The 26,610-nt window shown below is 38.4% G+C and overlaps 1 protein-coding gene across 1 annotated transcript; it reads right to left on the reverse strand.

Annotated features, from left to right (window-relative positions):
* Positions 1-820: 820 nt before the first annotated feature.
* IL31RA (interleukin 31 receptor A) lies at positions 821-23,028 on the reverse strand. Its single transcript, XM_063295649.1, is given in 12 exon segments — positions 821-2,111; positions 2,113-2,451; positions 3,856-3,922; positions 5,471-5,564; positions 6,140-6,280; positions 8,720-8,866; positions 9,376-9,477; positions 12,258-12,440; positions 15,322-15,541; positions 16,613-16,692; positions 18,042-18,207; positions 22,680-23,028. Coding segments are annotated over 12 exon segments (1,839 nt in total). The 5' UTR covers positions 22,866-23,028; the 3' UTR covers positions 821-1,997.
* Between the last annotated feature and the right edge of the window lie 3,582 nt (positions 23,029-26,610).

The raw sequence follows: 26,610 nt of genomic DNA on the forward strand, positions 1-26,610 counted from the left end.
GATGTTGCTTGTCAGAAGGAGCTTTCTTATCTGGATGCCTGATAATTCCTTGTTGTATTTATTGTTGTTGCTTTATGTTCTTATCTAGGATGCTAGAGTCACCTTGGAATCAGGCAGTCTTTAAATCTCTGAAATAAATGTATATCAAAACAAGTATGTATATTCAATCAATGCTACATATAAAAACATAGCATTTAAAGATGCAAACTATAGCCCTTATTGCCATATTTATTCCCAAACTGGGCTATGGTATAGATTCCTGTTATTTGTGTGGCATAAGGGACTTGAATTACTCCTGTGATTATCAAAGATCCAGTGGGGGATCTGGGTGGCTGAATAGACCAACTTCAAAGTTTACATCTATTCAGTGGGTTATGAGTCTACATAATTCTGAGCTTAGCATTTAAGGACTACACAATTTACGAAGGGAAAATATGAAAACTTCATGTGACTTCTTCACTAGCTACTATTAAGGAATTCTGTACTTAAATCTGAAGGAAAGATATTTGCTATACAATATTCCTAATGCTGCTCCTTTGTACGTGCCAAACCCATCTTTTGCTTACATAAAAACCATAAGGAAGGGGCCCAATTAGTCCCTCAACATCAGTCAAAGGAGAAAAAAGATGAAACACATCTGGTCAAAACTAGCATTTTTGTGCTCAACAAAAAATGATGGGTATGTAATCTAAAATAGTACATGAATCTCTCCTTGGCACATGGCAAGGGTATTACTTGCCACATAGAACATTTCTGCAATGCTTTGTGCAATCAGCTTCTGTGGGATGGCGAATTCAGATCCTATCCTTTTCTCCTCATATCAGGAACAAAGGCAAATTTATCACATGGTCACAATTCTCTAGATTTTAAAGCTCTTAACAGAACCTGATATTAAATACATCTAGCAGTGCAGTAAGCAATGTGCAAAATAAGGAAGTGCTTTGACAAGCTGAAAACAACACAAGGTCTTCTTGGCAAGATATGATGATAGTCTCTTGGCTGTAAACGCAACACTTTCTTCACAGCTTCTAATACCCCTTTCACTTCATCACAACCATTTGAAGTTTTTTCTTCTAATCTTTTCCAAGAAAATCTAGTTCATTTTAACACTGGGTAGATTATGAAATAGTTCAACATACAGATAGATTGGCACAATATAGCTTTTGAGAACCACCTATTCAAAGTATCATGGCATTAATAAAAGCAACTTTCACCAAAGAAATCTTGAACTTTGACATTATATAGCATATGAACTCTTTAAAGAATGTTAAAAATCTTTTTATAGTGGCCCTTCTACTCTCAAACTTTTTGCTAGATTGACAATATTTTCAACCATTGAATATACAAAGCCTTCATATATTTACATTTATTTATACATCACCTTTATACCAACCTTCATAACAAATTCAATTTAATTTTGATTGACAATTATATGACTTCATGTTCCCCTCCAGGCATGACATACTTGAGATCTGTGATTACTAGACTAGAATAGTGAGACAAAGATTTTAACAAGGCATGCCTGTGACTGTACCTGCGACAAGAGCATATTCAACAAAGATAATACCTTGAAATGATAGGTTAACTGGGAGAAGTGTGTTTTCAGCTCTTTTGGTCAGGTAAGCAAGGGTTAAATACAACAGAATGTAAGGACATACAAATACTATTCAACTCATAATGATGCTGCATTTTATTCTATATCTAAAGTTTCTTAGTCCACTTTTTCCATTCAGCTTATCATTATGTTTTATTAGGAAACAGAGCAAGCAAGAAACAGGACGCCCTGATGTGGGTTTTTTACATTTCCTAATAATCAAGCCTGGAACAAAATGTATCAACCATCTAGCAATAGTTGAAAAAACATGCAGTTCTTACATGGTCACTATTTAGTAAAACAGCAGCTGCGACAAGTGGTCATTCAGCAAAGGATGCCCCGCACGACTTTTTAAAAGTATTTTGCCATTAATACTTCGAGAACAATTTAACTGATTCCAGTGCTACATAAGGATGTCCAGCACTATGTGGTATACAACAGGCCAAGGGAGCAGGCTGGGTTTCAGTTTCTTTTGCATTTTGTTTGACATTCTCACAATCCAGGAACTCTCTTGTACAAACTGAGTTTTTCAAATATGGATTAAATTCAGTTAACTTCTTTGAATTTACCTGATGTTGCATTTCTTCATTTATATAACTTTTGGAATCCTGTTTCACAGCTGGAAGTGTTTGATTCTTGGAGTCATCCTTCAAAGATGATATTGGAAGAAAACATTCTAGAGCTTTGTATTCTCCACTGCAAAAGGTACCTTGACCAGCGACCACAATTTTTGCAGTAATATTTCCTTGTTTGAAGCAGTTTTCAGGATTCAGCAATGGTAACTCATTCTCACTGCAAGTATTTGTTCTCAAAATATTGATGTCATCCTCAGAAGTTGAATTCCCCAATATGATTTTCTGTTGGAGATGGGAAAAATGCAGATTCTGACTAAGAATTTAAGCTTCCTTTACTAGTGAAAATTTAACTTCATTATTTTCAATTTTAGTTAAGTATCTAAACTGTGCATTAACATGCAACGTAAATGTCTTGAATAATATCTTGTCTGCCAAATTTATGTGAACCCAACTATCAGTGAACCTTCCATGTGTTACATGCAGTATCTTAATTGAACTCTGCAGTTATAAAATATGCATTAAATAAATATCAAAACAAACAAACAAAAAAGCAAAGGTCCTAATTTAATTTTCAGAACTGTTCAGACCATTGTTTGCAGAGGAACTGTATCAGACATGACGCTCTCCATCTACCAGAGGCCTAAGCTGCCATTTGTGTCCTATAGATTGCTCTCAGAAGCAACAGGGCTAACTGTTCCTCTCTGGAAGGATGGGCAGTGCTCGCTGCATACCTGTCTTTTCCTGTCCTTCATTTCCTGTCCTTCAGAGACAATTGACAAGGAGAACAAGGGTTCTTGTTACCTTTACATACTTGCAGGTCACTAACCAGCAACAACCAGCTACTGAGAGAATGGCCTGATGAGTACCAGCTTGGTTGAGAGGAATGGAAGGAACCTTCATCAAGCAAGATGTAGATGAAAAAAAAGAAAACAGACTATTCTACTGCTGTCATTTTCCAGATGGATGTGGCAAAAGCAGAAAGAAGAGTAGCTACTCATACGGTTGCTTGTCCACCCTATGAGCCATTGCTTCTTCATTCAATCAGGCAAACAAACCTTTGTTAGGTTCTATCAGCCAGTCCCTCTGCCTTCTAATTGCTTATTTAATATGGTCGTTCATTCATGTGCTCACCAGCTTCAGGACGCAATTTAGCTACAGTGGCCAGAACAGAGAATACTGCAAACTCACTCTTTGAGTCCAGAGACAAGTTGCATTTACAGAGGAAAGGCAAGGGAGAGAAAGAATGGGAGATGGCAGCATCACCCAGGATAACTAATGCAATGGCTAGAGGCTATTTCCTCAAAGGATCCAATCTCATGGCCACTGCTACCCAGAAATGGTGGCTGCTGCTACACATCCCAAGGGCTGAAAGGGGACTTTTCTGGCTAACAGACTATGAAAGTTATGGCAAAAAATGAATTGGGAGGCTCATCATTTACAGCTAAGTCACTTAGCTATTTTTGCTATGCAAAATTACACTTTTTTTTAATTATAAGATTACCCCCAATAGTAGTGAATCTAAGCTTTCAGAGTTGGAGAAAGTCTGACAAAGCAAAGTCCATGGCTGCTATATTCTTCTTCTCCATAACCACTAGGTGATTCAAGTTGCATTAGGACTGGGGAAAATTCTGGGCCATCACAGTCATTTTCTCATAACCTGGTTGCTCAGCAAAAATCAGTCCTTACCTGAGATGCAGCATGACAACTTGGTATTACAGGATGTGGTATCTCAGGCCAGCAAATTCTTTTTATCCTGAAAAAAACAAAGGCAAAGCGATTTATGTTCTCCAATACATTTGATGACATCTCAGGAAAGGTCCCCTTCCTTAAGTTAAAAGAAGCTCTTTCCCTTCATTTTCTAGAACCGCTGATTCATTTATCTATTTTACCATTACATTATTAGGTTGTAAAAACTCATGCATTATAGAGAGCCAGTTTGGTCTAGTGGTTAAGGCAATGGGCTAGAAACCAGGAGACTGAGAGTTCTAGTCCCTCCTTAGGCCTGAAAGCCAGCTGGGTGACCTTGGGCCACTCACTCTCAGCCCAACCCACCTCACAGGGTTGTTGTTGTGGGGAAAAGAGGAGGAGGAAGGAGTAACAGGTCTGTTCACCACCTTGAGTTATTTATAAAAAAAAGTAATAAAGTCGGGATAAAATTAAATAAATAAATAAGGATAGGACCTCTGTCTTCCTATTCTAGTGGCTCATTTTTCAGACATGTAATAGTAGAGTAAGTTACACTCCAATAATACACATGTCTACTTAGAAACAAGTCTTTCCGTGAAGGACTCCAAGGCAGATAAAACAAGCTACTCTAAAGAGAGGGAAAACAGGCAACTTTTCCCCTCCCAAGGATGGTGGAGAGTGTGGGCAGTTACCATCAGGGGGTAAAGAACATTGCACAGGCTGAGAAATGGATTTTTGCTTTGGGGAATTTTTCTTTTGAGATGGAAATATTTTGAGATATATTTTGGCACTTGGAACTATTGAAATATTTGGAGAGTTGAGATGATTCTGAGGGAACTTTAGGTACCGGTATTCCCTGCTTGATACAGAATATATACAGTTGTTGTTTAGGTGTGGGGAAAATGTATGCAGTTGCCTAACATTTTTAAGATGTTCCAACAATTTCAGGGCAGTGTGCCAGTGGATATGGAGGGAGATACTTCTCCTGGTGCCTGCTTAAAGCTAGCTACTAAAACTGTGTTGTATATAACCTGTGAGACCGTGGAACCCAATCCTTGGGCAAGGGAAGCTGTTGTGCCCCCTTACCAGGATAGACATATGAATGATACGCTTGGGAAATATAAAGAATTGCATCATCCAAAGGTCCTTCAACTGAAGGCTGCAGCAATCTGGAGAATAATGAAAACTTTAGATTGTGTTATGGAGGAGCTTCATGTAACTAATGAAAGGGGGAAAGGCAAAGGTACCAGAAAGGAGGTTGGACTGTGAGTTGCAACAAGCCTTGTCATGTAACCCCAGTTGGACCCAGCAATTTAAGCAGTGTCCACTGCTTAAATTGCTGGATCCAACTGAGGTTATGTGACAAGGAGTGCTGCGACTCACAGTCCAATCTCTTTGCCTGTACCTGAACACTTCACAAAGTGAGATATGGGAAAAACAATCTCAGCGCCTTCACAGATGAATCCTCCTGGAGGAAAAGTTTAAAAAAGGCCAACAGCCTTGAACTGCTGGAGACTGTGGTTATGTACTAGCCAAAACAAGAACTTGCATCAACCTGGACAACATTATTGATCACTGACATTTTATTTCGAATCATTTAAAAAAAAAGACTTACGTTTGACGTTTTAGAGCCCATAAGAGTCCAATAATTAATAGGCATGACATGAATATTCCAGTGAAGATAGTTATAAGGACAATGTCTGTTATACCTAGAGGAGCAGGGAAGAAGGGCAAGGAAGTTAAAATGTCAAATTCCAAATATTTTAGGTCAAGGGTTCCTAGTGGCATTTCATTCCTAGGGGTCAATGAAATCAGTGGGACTCATTCCACGAGGGTGCAGCCAAGAAAGAGAGAAGAACATGTCCATGCTAATAGCTGAGCTAAAGATTCAGCAGTTTTCGGATCCTCCTTACTTTAAACTATTCCAGCTGGTTATCATGACTAAAACAATTTTAACTACTCTTCTTTAGAGCTCATTAAGAAGCAACACATTAAGAAATGCTGCTGTTTAATATTTTTCTTATCTTTCTCCATTGCCTATAGTGAAGCGCTACCAGATCTGAGCTGAAAAAATCCAGGTGGCTGGTGGATGGAAAGGAAAGGATTTTCTGTATTTTCTATAGCTCTAGCACTGTGTCTTTTTCAACTGTAGGCTAGAAGATTAGCACGGTCTCATTTTCACTCATCTAGAAGTCACTGGGTTCTTTTTGGTTAAAAACAGCACAAAAATGTCTTAAGAGAAAATGATATATGAAGAGAAAAGCTTTTGTCTTGAATAACTTACTAAATAGCTTAGTCACAAAGTAAGTTTCTTTTCCAACTTCTCCTCCAACGATGGTGTTTGCCCTAATCAGAGCTCTGTACCTGGTGTTGGGTTGCAAGGATTTAAGTTGGTACTGCAGGACACCGCCATCCACAGTTTCTTCTATTAAGACATAAACTGAAGGTTAAATGGTAATCTCATCCAGCATAGAACATCTGCCATTCCTTCAAGCCTCTTTCATCATTCATTCATTCATTCATTCATTCATTCATTCATTCATTCATTCATTCATCCATCCATCCATCCATCCATCCAAGTGCTTTTATGCCACTTCAGACTCTAAGTGACTTATAATAAAAGGAGGGGAACTATCAACTATTTCTATAAACTCTTTCTACAGGCCATTTCCTTTCTCTGCCTTCCACTTTTCTTTCTTTTTACCACCACTCTCTGAAACATGTCTGAACAGCTCTTAAGCACAGAGTTAATCAACAGGTGTGAGGCATAGCTTCTGGCTTCACAACTATTGGAAAGAGCAGCTCAGGCATTTGTCCAGAGGACAGGTTAGAAAAGCATATTGTCAGCACATAAGTAGTGTGAGTAATATCCGATTGAGTTTGCATTGGAGCAGGATGTTCACAACTGCCATCCCTTCAGCCAATCTACCATGATATCCAATTGGAAGATGGAACCCCCCCACACCCCATTTTTTTAAAAAATTGATTTTATTTATATCCTGCCTTTGTACTGAACAGAGCATGTTCAATGGCAGCCCCTCAGGCTGACTGAGATGATTTTCCCAGGGCTATTTTATTTCCCAATAGGCATTGCAAGATAAGATAGTTCCACAAAATCATCATTTAGAACTAGTCAGCTTCTTGTCATTCAACTACTGGATCACTTTTCAGAAGTGGTTTGTTAGGGCTACCAGATCTGGACTGAAAAATCCAGGCAGCCACTAGATAGCAGCAAAGGGATTCAGAAATATAAATACAATTGCCTGTGTGATTTTCTGATTTGCTGACTTCAAAGATGGAAGTGTGATTGAGCAAAGCTACAATTGAGGCACTTTCACACAGTGCTGCATTACTCAGCATTAACTCTGCACTTCTGCACCATTATCTGAATTTGACAACGAGCTTATCTCTATCCGGCCCAGCTATGATATGTCTAACCTTTCTAATCTGAAGCTCTGCAGAGCTTGTAAGTGGTCCATTTTCAGATTCAGCTGATCTAGCATTCTGCTCACAGGCCCTTGGAAAGTGGCTTGGTCCTTCTTCCTTTACAACCTCTCTGATTTTCATATATGACAAAATCCAGACCACCTTGCTGATTCTGCTTTAAAATACATCTGAGATTGCCTGTGCTATTTGTAGATCTGCATGCGGATCTATTTGTAGACCCTTGCAATTTTCAGGTACATAGCAGCTAGGGAAAGGGAGCTGGGGTAGAATTGTCTTCCCCTTCAAACTCCTTGGGATTTTTCCCCGCAGTAACCGTCTCATGGATGGGGTGGCTAGTTGTTTGTTTTCATTTTGTGGGGAGTGGCAGTTTGAGTGGATTGTTGTTGCTCCAAAACCATCTCACCATCACCGTATGGGCACCTGAAAGGTCCTTTTCCTGATGCTCCAGAATGGGAATGCAAAGCTCAGTTTTCCTGATACATGCTACAGAATAAAAAACTACATAAAATGGCTACCACCCTGTCAAACACTAGTAGAGTCAATAACCTACTGATTAAACTGATTGAGTGGTCCTTATTCAACTCCAACATAGCAACATCCTCACTAGGAGCCAATGACAGCCTTTATTCTTCCTCTGTTCTTTAAAATTAACCTAATGTCTGCTTTATCCAAGACTGAGAAAGATCCAGCTTGTGATACAACGTCTGTTTGAAGAAATGGTTTAGAATGGTTCTCCCTTTCTGCTCCACTCATTGATAACATGCAACCATATTGCATTTATTATAAATGCTGTGAGCCATCTGAAACCTACAATTTTGAACAGACTTGGGTATCAAAAGCATTCATCTTGACTAATGGCAGCCTCCTATAATTATTTTTTACTGGGCAGCCCTTGGAAGCAGCAGCCAACCAACAGGGTAAAATAATGCAACAACTGTAAAGTATGCTGAAATTATTGTATGCTGCCATTATTATAAGGTCGGGTATTTTTCAGCAGAAATCCTCAAATTTTCATTTAGAGCAAACTAGGACCATCCTTATGTAACACCTTTCCTACAAGCTTTAGAGAAAGTTTAGGAAACCAAAGAAAACAGAAAATATATTAAAGAAGCAAAGAATGTAAGACCAAAAAGAACTGGAGGAGGCTGACTCAAATTACTCCAGGCTATGATCTTTTCTAATTGGGTAGGTGTACAGCCTCTTCTGCATCATGTTTGGTAGAGACGAGAGAGCAGAGTAGAATTCCACCTCTAGAACAGTGTTAGGGTTAGTGTGTGTGTGTGTGTGTATAAAGAAAAGAGATTTTAAAGCAGTTGGAACCAAGTTTAAATAAAGGCTACCTCAGACTAAGGAAGCATACCTCTGAAGTTAAAGCACTGGCAACAGCTCTTCTTTTGTTTCATGCTTGTATACATACCCAATTGTTTTCCATCTTCTGCTTCATAAAATATAGTATAGTTAATAATCACACCATTTCTTGCTGATTTTGGAATTTCTTCCCATTTTATGATGGCATCATTTTTACCAGGATTTTCCACTTCCGCTTTAGGACCTATAGATGGGACTAAATCATACAGAGTAACTTTAACAGTTTCAAAACATCACAGCAGCTGATTAGCAAATAGCTCTTCCAACAAGAAATGGCTATGTGGATCACGGAAGGAGTTTTGATACTTTGGAAATGGCATGTACCACATATAAACCGAACAAGATGGGCCACTGGCCCAGGAAGATATTACTAATATCTATGAAAAGAGAGACTAAAATGTCAGGGCTTTGGGGAGAATTCTTGCCTATAGGTGGTTGGTACTGAAATGTGACAGGTAGGTCTCATATATGATGGAGATAACAATTTATTTTGGATGCTATCGCCTACCAAAGCTTTGATTGCCCAGTAATCCTCCAGTAGTTTCAAAGAGGTAAGCAAGTTCAGACTTCCTTTGTATTAGTTAATTCCTTATTATAAATTGAAAAAAGACATTTCTGCTGAATAATGTATGTTCCATGAAGCTACTTAGCTAAAGCTGTAATGAATTCAGTCCATATCAGTCCAGGACCACTGTTTATACGTACTTCCTTCATGAAAGTAGATACTGGTGGAACTCGGCATTTTTATTTCACCTTTATGCAAAGGGTAGACTGAAAAATGATAGCATCTAAAGAGTTTAAAGATTCCTGGAAGAAAACAAAAGTAATAGAATATTACCTTTCTTTCAAAGTTGTTAGCAAGAATCCTACTAAATGCTACTTATATGCTACACTGCCAAAAAAGGCAGAAAAATAAAACATGAGAATGAAGGCTTCAAACTCTTGGTAAGGATTTTACCTTTGTGCTGTACTTAATAAATATTCCCAAATCCAGGGGACATCCATGGGGGGCGGGGGTAAAAGAATCAAGGTGGCAGCTATGACTGTGTAATTAAAGCCTTGGCCTTTTTTACATGTCCCATACCATGCACCATAGCGTGTAAGAAAGGGGAGGAGCTTCAATCATGCAGTTGCAACCACCATCTTGGGAAATTCTTGACCCCTCCTGCAGATGCCCCTGCCCAACTCTGTTACACTTTGCCTCTGAATTACATCTGCCACCCAGATAAATTAACATACCAATCTAGCATGGGCAATGCTTTTCCCTGCTGGACTGGATGGCACTACAGTTTGCAGTCTGAATCAAGATGAACAAGCAGTTTCCAGGAAGGAAGTTGTGCAGTCTACTCCTAAACTAGACTGCTACATTTGGGACTATCTTTATCTTCTTACTAATTTTATGCATATTATGCATATGAATATGCATTTATCTCATGTATATAGTGTTTTCCATAACTTGCTGTTCCCAAAGCACCAAACAACATATAAGCAGAAATCACATAAATGATATAAGGAAGGCTAAAATCTTTAAAGCACAAAAAGCCTTCCAAAGTAGCTGCTATTAAATTAAAAGCATTTAAAACTGGGACAAAACCAGGTCAAAAGCTTCTGCTGTCAGCTTCTGAAGGATCAACAACAGTGTGAGAAGATGCTTGCCTCATCTTTCCCCTGGAAATAATTAAGTCCAATGCCCATTGAGGAAAGTGAATCCCAAGCCAAAGCGACTATCAAAAGGCTCAGAGAATTCTTCTGTTTTTGATTGATTTTTAAGAGCACTTTTGGAACTGCAGAACTATCTTGGCAGGAGAGCAGAACATAATTACACAAAGCAGAACATTGAAAACAGCCTTTCCTTTATGCCAAAAATGTTGTGTCCATACTGAATTGCATAACTCAACTTAAGCGGCAATGGAGGACAATCTAGTCAAATTCTACACATTTAAGAGAGACTGGCAAAGAAAGCAGATAGAAAAGGAAATCTCTTGCCTATTAGGCAAGAGAGGAAGAAAGTATACTGCCACAGATCACAAGTTTAGTGATGCTGCTTTCTTTCATTCTAGAATTTAAATCCCCCTTTCTAAAATATTTGAGAGACTGTGACTCATAGACAAACACTGAAGCATCAATAAATGTACAATAAAATGAATTTGCCCTAAGATGCAGAAATGATTAAACTGATTATATATATTATTTGTAGCCGGGCAAGTGGATATCATCATGCCTTATTATATAAAATGCATTCTGTGCTCATCACAATAATGATACTTTTTCAAAGCGTACAACAACTCAGGGTGGATTACTCTGGAAAACTTCAAAGTTCTAAAAGCATTCTCCTTTGCTTAAGTAACAAGAGATCTCCATAAATAACACCAAGCACAGAGATACACAAGAACTACATAAATGGTGACCAACTAGAGCAAGTGTATGAATGAGTACTGTGGTAAAATGTTGAGGGGTTTTTTTGTGTGTGTCAGAAGCACCTCCCAAGGCACTTCTGTCTTGAAAGGATTTGCCGGTGACATCAGGACACCTGAGGGGACTTCTTTCAGGTCCCTGTTATTTTCCCACCAAAGTGGTACCTATTTATCTACTTGCATTTACATGCTTTCGAACTGCTAGGTTAGCAGGAGCTGGGACAAGTTGAGGGAGCTCACTCTGTCATGCGGTTTGTGCTCTCGGGTTTCACTGCCGAGCTGCTGAGCTTAATGGTCCTCTGACTCAGCGTCTTAACCACTGAGCCACCATGACCCCAAATGTTGAGTAAAGCTGGGGAAATGGATGGAGTCATGGAGGAATCTTAAGATGTGTCAGTGGTGGTAGAAAGATAGTGGGTACCATGTGGTCTGCTATGAAGAATGAATGTTTATCAAAAGAAGCAAAATTAGTTGTGTATAAGAGTGTGCTTCCACCCACTTGCAGCAAGTTGAATGTAAAAGGAAGTTGAATGAAGTAGGAATGGGGAGTTATGATACTGTATGCATGAGGTAAAACAGCAATGGGGACAAGACTATACAAATGATAAATGAATGTGGGACTGAATGAAAATAGGAGCAAACAACATGAAAGTACATTCAGATGGTTGGTCAAAGAAAGAAGTTGAGTGAGGACTGAATTGCAAAGCAGTCCACTGGTCAAGGGGAAAGGGGAAACAGAGAAAGTTGTGGTTGCAGTTGACAAAAGCCTCAAGAAAAGATTAGCAAGAATTTAAAGAACAAAAGGCAAGGTATAAGGCAGAGGAAGGACACAGTGAAAACAAGGATGGTTTGCAAATATGGAGAGGCACAGTGGATGACATTGGTGTAAACTAGACTTAGCTATATTTATTTTAATTATCTCTTGCCTTTAACTTCTTTGGCTTAGTATTTCTTACTCCTTTTCTGTGCTTGTCCTAAAGTTGCTTACTCTAAAAATGAATACCACAATGGATATGTATGTATATTGCTAATTCCCAAATAAATCTCTCAATGTAATGTCCATCTTTAAAAAAAGAAAAATAGGGAGGGGAGATAGGACATAATTGAAAAATACTGTAGTTAAAAAGACAATACTTAGAGCCACTAAGTATGTGATTAGCCTTAAAAACATACCTTTAGGGGAAATCCATTCTGTGATATTTGTTATTCTATGCCAAGATCGCTTGTATGGGTCTCTCTCCAGTTCATCAAACCATTCTATAATATAACCATTTATTTCTGAACCTGTTGAATCCCACGTCAAAAACATTTCCTCTTTTAAAGCAGAAGCCTTCAGACTAGCAATTCTTTGATGTTCTAAGAGAATAATTGTCTATGTTAACCAGGTAAAATAGATGTCAGCAATTTAAGCAATGATAGCAACTGGCAGTGCTTGGCAGTAATGATTTACAGCAAAACGAAACAGAAAACTATAGCATGGTAATATATATTTAAAAATATTGAGAAAGGGTTTCACGTATTTCCTGACAGAATATGTAGCAACTTAAACTGGAATACCTACATATTGTCAATACAGGGTGCAAAAATAAACAGTAAATAATAGTGAAATGTTCAGATTACAGGGAAGTGTCTCACTGGGACATTCCTTTCTCTAAATATTCAAGACTGCACTTATCTAATGGGAAGGAAACACAGAATTTATGCCAAATCCTGGTGTTGACAACAGTCCCAAAGGCAAGAACTGGAAATGCAAAAAACTTCAATTTAGCTAATCTCCCAAATGAGGCCTTTAAGCTAAGGCATATCTCTCAGGTACAAGTTTTCAAGACACAAGTTTCTATTAGCCATTTTACAGCTTTAGTACTCAATGCAAATTGATTGGCCATTCAACTGTTCACTGGTAAGCAGGAACAGAGACAAATTTGTAAGTGATCTTTTTCCTTGAGGTTTTGTGGGCCATAACACTGAGACACACAAAACAGCAGCAGATATTCCTTGAACATTAATCAGAGAACTAGACTTGCTCCAACCTCCTCCCAAATGAAACATCTTTTGCAAACCCTGCAGAAAGCCAAGTTCTTTCTAACGACACAGGAAGGAACAACTGAAAAGATATCAAGAGGGACAGCAACTATCTCATGCTTCTTGAGGAAGAGGGGTAAGATGATTATCAGAAGAACTTCAACTCCAGATAAGCAACTATCAACTCCAGATAAGCAACCATCTTTTGTGGTGTGGTCACCATGATAATAGGAAAATAGCAAGCTGGCCTCGCTGAAAGAGCACACTCTCTATCACACTAATGGGGAAGCATCAACTGAAGGGCATACGTGATTTGCAAAACTAAATGGGGTACATTTACTCCTCATTTAGCCAGAAGGATGTACTAGAGTCCATACTGCTATGAAGATACTCTAGTGCAGTGTTTCTCAACCTTGGCAACTTTAAGGTGCTTGGACTTCAAGAATTCCCCAGCCAGCCAGCCAGCCTCTGGGAGTTGAAGTCCACATGTCTTAAAGATGCCAAGGTTGAGAAACACTGGTCTAGTGAGACCAGCAGACTTTTTGTCCTACACAGGGAATGTAACAGTGAACAAGTACCAACCAAAGGAAAAAAAGGTGTGGGGTAGACTTGGGCATAAAAGTAAAGTATTCTTAGTTGCTAAAAAGTGTAAAGCACCATTCCTCGTCATCCTGTAAGAAAAGAAAAAATATTTCTAATACAAATTCTGGCTTCAATGAGATGAATTCTCTATCTGGGCAGATGCCAACCCAGTAGCAAGGAGCTCAAATAAGTGAATTAACTATCACGTAGACACTTCAGATAGGAATGAAAGATTTGGAGGTAGGGTTTTGAGATATAAAGGATGGGTTTTAAAAAAATGAATGTAATAATGTCATTGGGATATAAAGAATGGCCTACAACTAGCAGATAAAATACTGACATACTGACAGGAAGAAAAGTTTTGGTCCAAAAGAAAAGGAATAGGGCAAAACTGGCAAAAGACTCTAGTCCAGGAGGTGGATTTACACAGGCGAAACATTTACAGATATTAGAGACAGTGTCCTTTCTCAAGAAAGCTAACCTTTGCCACCCAGATCGTTCACATAATCACTTCAAAGTGATGTTGCAGATGAGAATAGAACTATTATATCTCATGATTTGGAAACAATACTTCTGTTTTAGAACTGTACTTGCCTTTTTTGTTTTCCCCCACCCCTGGTACAATGTTGCTCATATCCACTGAAACAATTACAATTCAAAGAGACTTTTTACATGCTAAACATGTATAGCATGTAAACATGTACATCTACATGCTAAACATGTACACCTACAGCTAATTATTTGACTAAAGAAATCAAATCCTGTATTGCATCCTTTAACTAAGCTGTAGATCTCTTTTTACAAAGTGCCAAACTCTGCATAAGCCTATTACATCTAGAGTTCCCCTGAGATAATTACCACCACACCTTTCTACAGGAGTGGCATAGAAGCCCTGGTAAATAAATAAATACATAAAGTATGCACATTTGATTTGATTTGATTTTTGGTGCTTTCGAGTCATTGTTGACTCCTAGCAACTGCCTGAGCTAGTCCCCTGCAGTTCTTGGCAAGGTTTTTCAGAAGTGGTTTGCCCTTGCCTCCTTCCTAGAGCTGAGTGTGTGTGACTGGCCCAAGGTCACCCAGCTGGCTTTGTGCCCAAGGCAGGACTAGAACTCCTGGTCTCCCGGTCTCTAGCCTGGTGCCTTAACCACCACACCAAACTGGCTGTTATATAACACACATACATACATACATTCCTGAATTTTGCCCACACCCTGATTTATACTACACAACTTTTTTCTCACCTGTCTTTGCTTATATATATATTTAAATCTATGCAAGAAAGCTTAAAGGCCATATTCATCTAACAAAAGGCCCAAAGACCAGTTGTTATTTCTTCTTTCATAAGCTACCTTATGATCTGATCTCAGAGCTGGAGGAAGTTTCTTACTATAGCATATGTAACTGTAGAAGCAAAGTTGTTTGATAATATTCTTCTCGGATAAGAATCTATGTATTTAGCAAGCCCTTCCAACCTCTCTCTCTCTCAGATGCACTGCAATGAAGCACCAATATTTGCTCTTTGGCCAGTAAGTAGTAATGCAGTATACAGCATAAACAAAAAACAAAAAACAAACCCTTTCTAAGTCTGTGGGTAGTTGTGTGTGTTGTGTGTGTACTTGCATAAACGTACCCATTCTTTCTTCACGTATTGATGGAATTCTAATAGTAGCTTCAGGAGAATCTCCAGCACTGTTATGAGCAGTAACACCGATTTCATAGGCTTCCCCCGTCAGGCTCAGAATTACAGGCTCATTCTGATTGTACTTCTTTTCAAAAGTAGCATTGTTTTCTGTGATGTACTTTACTGTACAGCCAACTATTATTCCTGAAGATGGGAATTCTTTACTTTCCTGGCCAGTTCATGGTAGCAATTAAGAAGACAAATGATTAAACTTGTATAAGACTGGACTCCTCAAAACCTAATGCATGAATAATACACACAGTAGTAAAGGAGACACTCAAGAAATATTCTGGTGTTAGCTACAGAGTTATAGTTATTCACAGTCTCAGGTAATTTTGCACCATAAAAATGTGTAAATGATTAAAACACATTTAAATAGTAAAATAACAGAACTGTTAAAACCTGAATAGTTAAGCAGTAGAAATTAAAAGGCAAACATGTTTTTTTTTTCCTCCAATGCCTTTAGGAACTCAATTTAGATCCCATGAAAGCTTCCTTTGGAAGAATTATGCAAAGCACCAGAATCTTATGCCCGTTCGCAAAGAGTCAGCTTCTGCAGCTACTTGAAGAGCTTTTCCAATTATGCCCACTTGTATGGGTCTCAGAGGTATATTACTTCATACAACCACAGTTTCACCAGCTTCTAGGACTAGTAGCCATCCTGTATATTCTCATCAGCAATTGTAGAAAAGCTGTATAATCTCTAAACAACATTAATCAGTGTGTGATCTTTTTAAACTTATTTTTATTTGAACACAATTTTATCTTAGGTTTTAGCCTAAAACATGATGCCGTAAATATCAGCATTTCATTTTAAGAAATTGTAATAGCCAGGATTCCTCAACTTCTGATATCAGACTTCAAGGTACAGTGAAGAACCTTGGAAACCATATATATGATCTGTATTTTTCCTGTTTCTCAGCAAAAAGAAAAAAGCTGTACATTTATATGTGTAACGAATGACCTCTTAGACAATACTTCTCAAAAACCATTCTTGATTCTTGAAAAAACTAATAACTTGTTGAAAGGAATTTAGCATAAGAAACTTAAATTCAGTCCTTTTCCAAAGTCAATGGATATAAATTACACTTTCACTGGAAAAGTCAATCCAGGCAGGGGGAGAAACAAGATTTTGAATTTTAAAGCTTTTACATATATAGCTATTAAAATCTACTGAGTTATAACCAGTACATTCATAAAAAAGAAACTGGAATCTTTAAATGTTCTAATGTTTGTTTACCTCCCACAAAAGATGCACACTTCTGTTTCCATTAGGATGAAAAGTTTCAATTACTCTCCATAAATCTACTTTCAAAGGAGCTGTTAAAAACAAATGAAACAGAATTTTAAAATATGAAAACAAAATGCATTAACATCCTATTCTTACTGATCACTAAGACTACTACTGTCCTCTTGTAGGTTAATTAATGGTTAGTCTTCTCTAGCAGCAAACAGACCCTGGACTTAACAAGAACTCAGTGACACCCAGTTCTTTGTTGTCCTTCCCAGATGGGCAGTTTCAGCTGTATTCTAGTAATTGGATATGTCAGGGCATCATGACTGAATAGCTGGAAATACTTAATCCAATTAAAAGAGATTAAAGGTATCAACTGCAACCATACCATCAAAGCTCTGCCATCCATGCAATACATGTTAAAAATGAGCAAGGCTTCCTTTCAAGATCTATGTCAGCCCTTCAAGGTAGGCCAGGTCAGGAAAAAAGACACCACAAAAAATACTAGAACTCTACTTTATTGATACAGGCTACAGAAACAGAATCTTGAAAACTGGCAGTGTCTCCCCTTCACTTCCTTTCATACCAAGAAGAATCAAGGCAGGGCCACTCATGCTTTCTTGTTTTCCCATACTGAGCCCATATTTTGCTAATGGTCTCTGCATACCTTCTCCCAGGTCATCTCTATGCTCCTCTGCTGGTTGAGACAGAGCTGCCTCTATCACCAGCCAAACAAGTTGCTTTAAAGCAGCCTTTCTCAACCTTTTGACCCTGGAAGAACCCTTAAAATATTTTTCAGGCCTCAGGGAACCCCTGCATATTCAGGCTCAAATATAGGCCAGAAGTTACAAATTATATTCATTTCATGTGTAGCCTGTATATATGCATTAACAGTGTTCTTAAACTAAAAATAATGAAACTTACCTCTTTAATGTGAAGTTGCCTAAATTTGAAATAATTCTTTAAATAAATCATGATCTCCCAGGGAACCCCTAATGACATCTCACAGAACCCTCAGGCTACACGGAACCCTGGTTGAGAAGCCCTGCAGTAGAGAAATACAGCTGGGAAGAAGTGCTCATGGGAGAAGCAGATGACCCACTTGCTGGCTGGGGAATTCTGGGAGTTGAAGTCCACCTCTCTTAAAGTTGCCATGGTTGAGAAATACTACTCTAGAACATAACCTCACAATTCCATTTTTAGCTGGAACATACACTTGCAAAGAACAAGAGCCACTTGTACTATTTATATTTTTCTTCTTCTAAGACCCAACTAAACTAAATAAGTTCCCTGTATAAGTGTTGCAGAAACAATGTATGTGTCATTATTTATGTGGCTTTTTAAAGAAAGTTTATAGTTCTTTTATTAACCATGACTAAACATTTTTAAATCTGCAAATTAAACCTCTATGCCAAACTTAGCTGTTTTTGCCTACCTTGTTCTTCTGTACTGTTTGTAGCTTTGTTGCTCCATTCACTCCAGTATATTGACTCATTAAGCTTGCACCGAACAACAACTGTATAATTTGTAAAACTCCATAGGCCAGTGAGATTTGAACATTTATTTCTTCTATATTTTTCCAACTGGATGTCAATATATGCCTAAAAATAAATGGGATTGTCTCAATAACCATGGTAAAAAGGATAAATGAAAAGTTGTAGATTAGGGTTATCATACATCCATATTTCCCTAGACATATCATCTTTTCAGATGATGAAAACTCAGTCCAGATGGGAATAAAAAATATTGTGTTTACTGTATATGAAGACAATTGCCAGTGAATGGGGGGTGGGGTGTCTTCTTACCCTGAATGAGAAGAAATGAAACTCTTCCTTGTCATTTGTCATAGTGTACAAACATTATGGACAGCTTTGTCCCCCCCACCCCATTTTTTAAAATCTGTTCAATCATGTCTGATTCTCGGAGACTGCGTCATGCTCCCTGATCAAATGTTCCCAGAACATCTGACTGGATTCGCATGCATGAATGGAGTTAACACATGTTGGGACTTGTGGGTCAGTAGAATTGGGAGGGGGAACATGACAGGAGTGTGAACACATCTTGTTTGGACTATCTCTGGTATCCAAGGTCAAGCTGCCGTGCCATTGAAGACATCTGCATGGAACTGAACTGACTGACACAAAGACGGGGGCTGCATGCCTGAGAAAGGGAGGGGGTTTGAACTCATTGGGTTGTTTAAATTGGGGAAAACGCAGGAACTTTCATTTGCAACTTTTTCACTGTTCTGTATACTACACTCCATTAAAGAGATCTCTACTCTAGTTACATATGAATCAAATTTGATCGCAAATTGAGTAATACAGTCATTACAGACTGCCCGGACAAGTTCTTGCCGTTTTCTTGGCAAGGTTTTTCGGAAGTGGTTTGCCACTGCCTTCTTCCTAGGGCTGAGTGACTGGCCCAAGGTCACACAGCTGGCTTTGTGCTTAAGGCAGAACTAGAACTCACAGTCTCCCAGTTTCTAGCCAGGGGCCTTAACCACTACACCAACTTGGCTCTCTTGTCCAAAATATAGAGACATAAACACTTTTGGACTGCAATTGACATCCAGGCTTGGGTGGCTTGTGATGACTAACCAAAATAAATTTTCTCAATATTTTATTCCCATTAATTTATTTTCAAACTCTACTCCAAAGTTATTATTTATTCCCAATACTATTTTTTCCTGTTTCCAATTACTCAAATTACCTTTCTTTATTCTATAACATTCAGCACAAATATTTCATTCCTATCTTCTCTTTTACTTACCTTTTAATCATCTTCTCCATATCAATAATTTAATTCTAAAGCTACTTGTATTCATTTTCTATCATTTCCACATTTCACTGGAATGTCCTTCTCCCAACAGCCATCCTCTCAATCATCAAGAAAATATAAAGGAATTGCATTTTTGTTCAGTGGTTCTCTACATGATCTGCCTCCATTCTCTAAGATCATGACTCTCTTATATGTCACACCGCTCTTTAGCTTGTCAGCCTTCAGACAGAAAGCCCATTTTTGAACTAATCTTTATAATATAAGATTTGGCTCATGATTTTATCAACTTAATAGCCTGTGAATTATATAAAGAATCTCATTCACATTGCAGTCAATATTGAGTTGGGTGGCCTTATACATTTAATAAATAAATAAATAAGTCATATCCTCACAATAGGTGTTGGGCTGGGATAGACTGAAGGCCAAAAAATGGGAAGGAGGAATGGCATAGCAAGTGATGAAAGTGCAAAGCTTTATTTTTCAGATGGTTAAAGAAAACACAAGGAGATCAGCTCTCCATAATCTTATCTTAACCAATGTGAAAGATTTGGTTGTAATGGTAAAAGCTGTGGGAAGAAATGACTATATTATTTTAGGGTTCAACATGCTACAGAGAAACTGGAGCACAGTCACACATCCACACTAGATTTCACTAGAGTTGACATGGCATACAGACTTTGTAAATAAATAAAAATCAAGCAAGCAGTAACATTCAGGAGAGCCTATTTCAATAAGAAAAGATAAGAAGAGGACAACCAGCAGCAAGGTGGATGGACTCAAATGTAGAGGCAATGGGTACACTACTGGAAGACGAGAAAGACCAGGGGGTGGACAGATCATCCAAGAAAAAATCTATATATGTGGTCACTAAGAATTAACATGAATTTGATGGCACATAAAGTACTAGGCAGGATCCCATAGACAGAAATCTTCAGGTCACAGTGAGAACAGGAGGATCGAAAATAACATATTGGAAGTTTAATCATATACCAATGAGAAAAAAAAATGACTGCAACTTAGGAAATAGTTGTGGATGCCTAGGAAGCTTTCAGCTGAGCTAAAGTTAAAAAGGATATTACAGAAAATGGTTGAAATCACCAAGAAGATGAGTCAGTAAATGACTAATATCTGCAGAAGGCCTAAAGTGCAAAAGGAACTTAGGTTTGCAAGGGAATATAAAAGCAACAAAAAGAACTATCTTGGCTCTATCATTGATAAAAGAAGAAAAAGGAAGAGGTGAATACATTGCTAGAAAGGGACAGTTGGTTTGTAACAGTTGATGGGGAGAAGGCAACGTACCTCAACTGCTATTCTGCTTTGGTTTTCTCACCAAAGGGAAATGTGTTCAAATGGAATTAAGCAAACAAACAGATAAAAGCAGGGAGTGGCAACCCAAAGTAAGCAGGGTCCAGGACCAGACCAATTTCATCCAGGAGTTTTGAAGAAGCTTGTGAATATCATTTCAGAGATCCTTTGTATGATCTTTGAGAAATCATGGAGGATGGACATAGTACCAGAAGACTGGAGAAAGGCAAATGTTGTTCCTATCTTCAAAAAGAGTGGGGAAAGAGAACACAACTTGTCATTTTGATGCTGGTGCTTGGCAAAACTGTGGAACTGATAATTAAACAGTCCAATTGTAAGTATCTAAAAAAGAATGTGTTGTTTGGCAGGAGTAGCATGGATTTGCCAATTATCAACCCCCTCCCCCCAATTGTTCTGGAGTCAGGTGGTCTCTAAATTATTATTATTATTATTATTATTATTATTATTATTATTATTATTAAATTAACTTGGTTTCCTTTTTATGACAGAGTAACCACTTTAACTGATAATGGAAATGCAGTGGTTATAGTGCACATTGATTTTAGCAAAGCATTCTGCAAAGTTCCCATAAGATTTAGTAGAGAAGATGATGAGATGTCAGCTGGATTGTGCTACCGTTAAATGGATACAGAGCTGGTTAACAATCATGCCTAACAAATATGCAGGGTGTGCATCAAACTGGAAGGAACTGCAAGGCTCTACTCTAGACCATGTAATAGTTGACATGTGTACAAATGATCTGGGTAATGGTTCAGAAAATACGATGATCAAATTTGCAGATGACACAGTGGTAAGGTGAATAACAAATAGAGGACAATATCAAGATTTAGGAGGATCTTTACAAGCCAGAATATGGAGCAAAAGCCAGCAAGATGAATTTCAGCAGGGATAAGTCCTACATTTGGATAGGAAAATTAAAGGCCTTAGTATAGGTATGGGAGGGAATATACTGGGCAGTAGTACTAAGAAAAAAAATCTGAATGCCTTGGAAGATCACAAGCTAAACATGAGGCAATGTTGTGATTCAGCTGCAAAAAAACCCAACAACACATGCAATCCTAGGCTACATAAACAGGAAGAATAGTATCAAGATCAAGAGAAGTTACTACTTCTCTCTATTTTGCTCTAATCACACAACTCTCAGAATACTGGGTCTGGTTCTGGGCACCACATTTTAGGAAGGACACTGATAAACTGTAACATGCCCAGAGAAGATCAACCATGATGAGAATCAGTTGGAGGCAATGGGGACACAGTATTCAGCTTGGGGAAGAGAAGACTGCAGGCAGACATGACAGCTGTCTTCAAGTCTCTCAAGCACTATTATGTAGAAGACATGAAAGAATTATTCAGAGTTATTCCAGGAGACAGGATAAGAAAAAATGGATCTAAATTAAAAGGAAGTAGATTTCAGTTGGACATCAGGAAAAATTTCCTAAAGGTATTTGAATAGAGGCTGGATGGCCATCTCTTGGGGACGCTGTAATAGTGAATTCCTGCACTGGGCAGACAGATAGACTAGATAATTCCACGGTCAGTTCCAACCTTTACATTCTATGATATTTTAGTTTCCAGTTTACTACCACAAGCATATTGTCATATCAGGGCAACCACAAATGCTAAACAATGAATGTCTCCTCTTCTAATATTTGAGTAGAGTTGACCTTCATTCAAAGGCATCAGGAGGGGGCAAGGAGAGAAATGCTAACACATTCATCATGATACACTTGTGTCAGATATTATGATGCAAAATGATGCGAGGACATACATTACCTCATTTGGCTTGTTCAGGACACCACTACCTTCATTCTCACTTTGGAATGAAATTGGGGCACTTGGGAGCTTCATTTTCAATGCCGTCATCCAAGGAACTGCTTGCAGTTAGTATAAGCATGTCATGAACAACTTCTTACTCTGTTTTTAACTGATTGATCAGAACTTACTGTATATCAATTAAAATTTGACTTACTGAAATGTTTTTTGTCGTGGCTTGGTACTGAATCTGGCATATAAGAGGATCACTCATTTGGTCACTTTTACTTCTTCTCCAGCAAACTCTTAGCACTTCCTTCATCCCTTCTACTTGCATTATGTAAGGAGGACCAGGTTTCACTAGAATTGAGAAATGAGCTAGTAAGCTTTCAGAAATTAGCATACAATTTTATCATCTATTGTCAGCGACAGAAAACATGCATTTTGGATGAAAAGGAGGCGATGACTAAGGCAAGCAACCCAGGATCTGTAGCAATCATTCCTAAGAACCACACAAAGTGCCCAAATTCATTGCAACAAATCTTTTTATTTATTTTAAAGTTTTTGTTTTATTTTTATTTATTTTATTTATTTAATAAATATTTAATAAATATTTATTATGTTATTTATTTTAAAGATTGCAAAATGCAGCAGTGGAAACAGTTACGTGTGTTTATGGCAGAATGCACATTACACTTCTGCTTCGCAGGCTGCACTGGTTACAAGTTTGTTTCCAGGTCCAGTGCAAGGTGCTGGTGTTGGCCTTCAAAGCCCTACATCGATGTAGGGCTTTAAAGGTCAATACCAGCAACTTTGTTCCCTGAGGGACCGCCTCTCCCCGATTACATCTGCCCATCCCACCAGATCCAGGAAAGAGGGTATGTTACAAGTTCTGTTGTCTAGGGAGCTACATCTGGTGGGCCGTAGGCAGCAGGCCTTTTCTGTTGTGGTACCCACGTTGTGGAATATTCTTCCCCCTGAGGTGAGGCTGGCTCCATCACTTCTGAGCTTCCAAAGGTCCTTCAAGACCTGGTTATGGAAGCAGGCCTGGGGACTCCAGGGGACTGGTGAACTAGGAGGTGGCTCCGTTATTATTAACATCCCTTCACCTATTATTTCTTTGTCTTAGCTTTGTTTTTTGTAGTTTTTAATGTTTTTAATGATGATAATTGTTTTAGATACTTATTAATTGTTTTATCTTTATTGTATGCTTCCCAAAGTCACTTGTTATGAGACGGGCAGCTATATAAATTGGATAAATTAAAATAAAATAACTTTATCTGTAGTTCTGCCCAGTACTTTTCACAAGTCCTATTCCAGGTATCCATAGAGAAAACCCATTTAAATCCATAGTTAAATCCCATTCAGAATTTTAGAACAACTGGGTGCATAGATATCCAGGAATGAATTATCATGCATCATCCCAGCAGCATATACTGTAAGCAGTGGAATAAAAATTGGCAAGATCTTGGATGGACTATTGCAATGCAAACCGTGTCCCATTTGAATGGGCATATGACATCCATACAGAGAGGCAGGTCTTGCCTTACAGACACCTTTTGTGGATGCTGTGGCATCAACTACTTCATTTCACAATTACAACAAAAGAAAGCTTTTGCCATTCACTTGCTATCAAATCCTTCTAAGGAGACATAGCAAGAAATAAATTTGAACTATTTTGAACATCACATCCGTACTGTTACTAAATTATGAACCTAACCAAGGCATAGCAACCTGACTTATAGTAAGCCAATTATTTTCAGAGTTAAGAGGTACCATGACATCAGTACTCTAATCCAGAGCACATACTGTTAAATATTTTTGGGGCCCTAAATATATGATAGATAATGGTCTAACATCACTTTGATCAGGTTAACAAAAAGATCTGCACATACAGTATTGGGCATTCCTAGGTTCGCCCATGTTACATCTGTTATGCGAGCTGCACTGGCTCCCAGTTTCCTTCCAGGTGCAATTCAAGGTGCTGGTTATCACCTTTAAAGTCCTACATGGCACAGGACCAGGTTATTTGTGGGACCGTGTCTCCCTGAGAGTATCTGCCAGTCCTACCACATCGGATAGGGTAGGCACACCCCAGGTCCCTTCCCTGAAATCTTGCCATCTAGTGGGGCCTCAAAAGTGTGCCTTTTCCATGGCTGCCCCTAACTTATGGAACACCCTCTCCCCCAGTGATTTGGCAGGCTCCACTCTTTTAGCCTTTCAGAAGGCCATCAAAACCTGGCATTTTACCCAGGCACTGAGATAGAATGAGGATGTTTGTTTTCAGTTTTTGATTTTATGGTTTTATGGTTTCTGATTTATGATTTTATAGTTATGGTTTTATTGTTATGAGCCACCAGAGTTGTGTTAAAGATGGGTGGCCATACAAAATAAATAAATAAATAAATTTGCTATTAAGCAAGGAATTGACTTACGTATCTCTTGCAAATGTTGAAAAGTCCAGTCGGATGCTACTTCTCCAAAGACATTTTTTGCTTTGACTTGTATATTATAAGAACCATGTGGAATTTTGTATACTGAACACGAACCATTTTTCATTATGCATTTCCTACTTTCACTTCTTTTATTGAAGACAATGAAAAGAAATGTAGAAGATGGTTAAAAAAAATTCTTAATTAAAAAAAATGGTTAAGAATTTTACCCTGAACCCATCATAGAACTTTTCAGACTTGACACAATTTAGGGGGGGAAAAAATAGGCAAATTTTGCCCTTCATTACTGATGTGACAAAACCCCGTGGGCTTCAAATAAGTAAAGCATACGATTTTCTCCTATAAAAAGCAACACCCCCACAAAATCTGCTGAGGCCGAGATAGATGTTATAACTAATCAGGATCGTATCATCTTGCTTAAGACAGATCTGCGGTTAGTTATCAAAAACAATCTCTAAACAAAGTCAAATACAATGAGTCCGAAAGTGTAGCAGGTTGAGAGGCAAGACCAGCATGGAAGACTAGTGGAGATGCTGACCCAGCAAAAAGGAATTGAACAGTTTAAGACTCATGTTCCCATGAGCAGATATGTTTAACTCACAGAGATGGTCTTCCTGAGTAGAGCATTACACACAGGAAGTTCTATTTCTCAAGTAGGCATTTTGCCTGGCTACCACTGGAGTTTGTATCCTCTGGCACCTTCACCCCTTCGAGATAAGTAGGACTCAGCCAATATTTCCATGGGAGAATGGAAGGTTCCTGCCACCTGAGATTTCTCTAACAGAAGCAAAACTCTATTACATGTAAGTAATTTGCAGCGTACAACAAGAGGCTTCTAACTCTCCTTCCAAAAGGAATCCTCCAGGGACAATATGGCATGCACACAGGATTTTTTTTCTCTTTTTATTAACTGGTAGTCCCCACGTAATTTCTATGAAGATTAGACAGGAAAGACCAAAACTTTGTTAGATAACAAGACTGAGGAATCAGACAGGGATAAATAAACGATATTGATCCAAGAAAGAATATGGAAAAAACCAGTCACATTCCCTTTTTCCAGACAATCTGGAGGGGTCTGGCTGCACCTTTTCTGACTAACAATTTTTATTAAAAATCATAAGCTTTTGTGAGGTGCGGCTCACTTCATCAGCTGCACAGAGAGGCTAGACTGATGTAAGATTTAAATTGGGATGAACCACTCTATGCAGCTGATGAAGTGAGCCACAACCCCTTTGGAAGAAACAGGCTTTGAACCCAACAGCATGGAATAATTATCATCAAGTTGCCCCAACTCATTTGCGGGGAAAACGTAAGAGTAGCACTGAAGACACTCATGGAGGAAACTGGCTTCTTCAGACCAATCCAGTCTGGATTCAGGCTTAAGGGCCAAACTAGCCTTGGTTACTCTGATAGGTGACCTATATAAGGAAAGGGATGGGGGCAGGGAGTGCAACCTGCTACTCATTCCGGGCCTCCTGCTCTTCTTCACTTCCACTGACCATAATATTATTAGATTGTCTCTGAAAATTAAGGTGTTATGAGGGGGGGACCACAAGGAAACATTTTATTATTTTCTACCATTTGTCATGCAGTTCTAGCAGAGTACAACTTTAAAATGTCTTGAGCATCATTTGTTTAGTAAATAAGTAACTAAACAAAATTGCTGGCAGAAATTACCACATGATAGAGAGTACA

Source organism: Candoia aspera, chromosome 2, assembly GCF_035149785.1.
Source record: "Candoia aspera isolate rCanAsp1 chromosome 2, rCanAsp1.hap2, whole genome shotgun sequence".
Classification (NCBI taxonomy): domain Eukaryota; kingdom Metazoa; phylum Chordata; class Lepidosauria; order Squamata; family Boidae; genus Candoia; species Candoia aspera.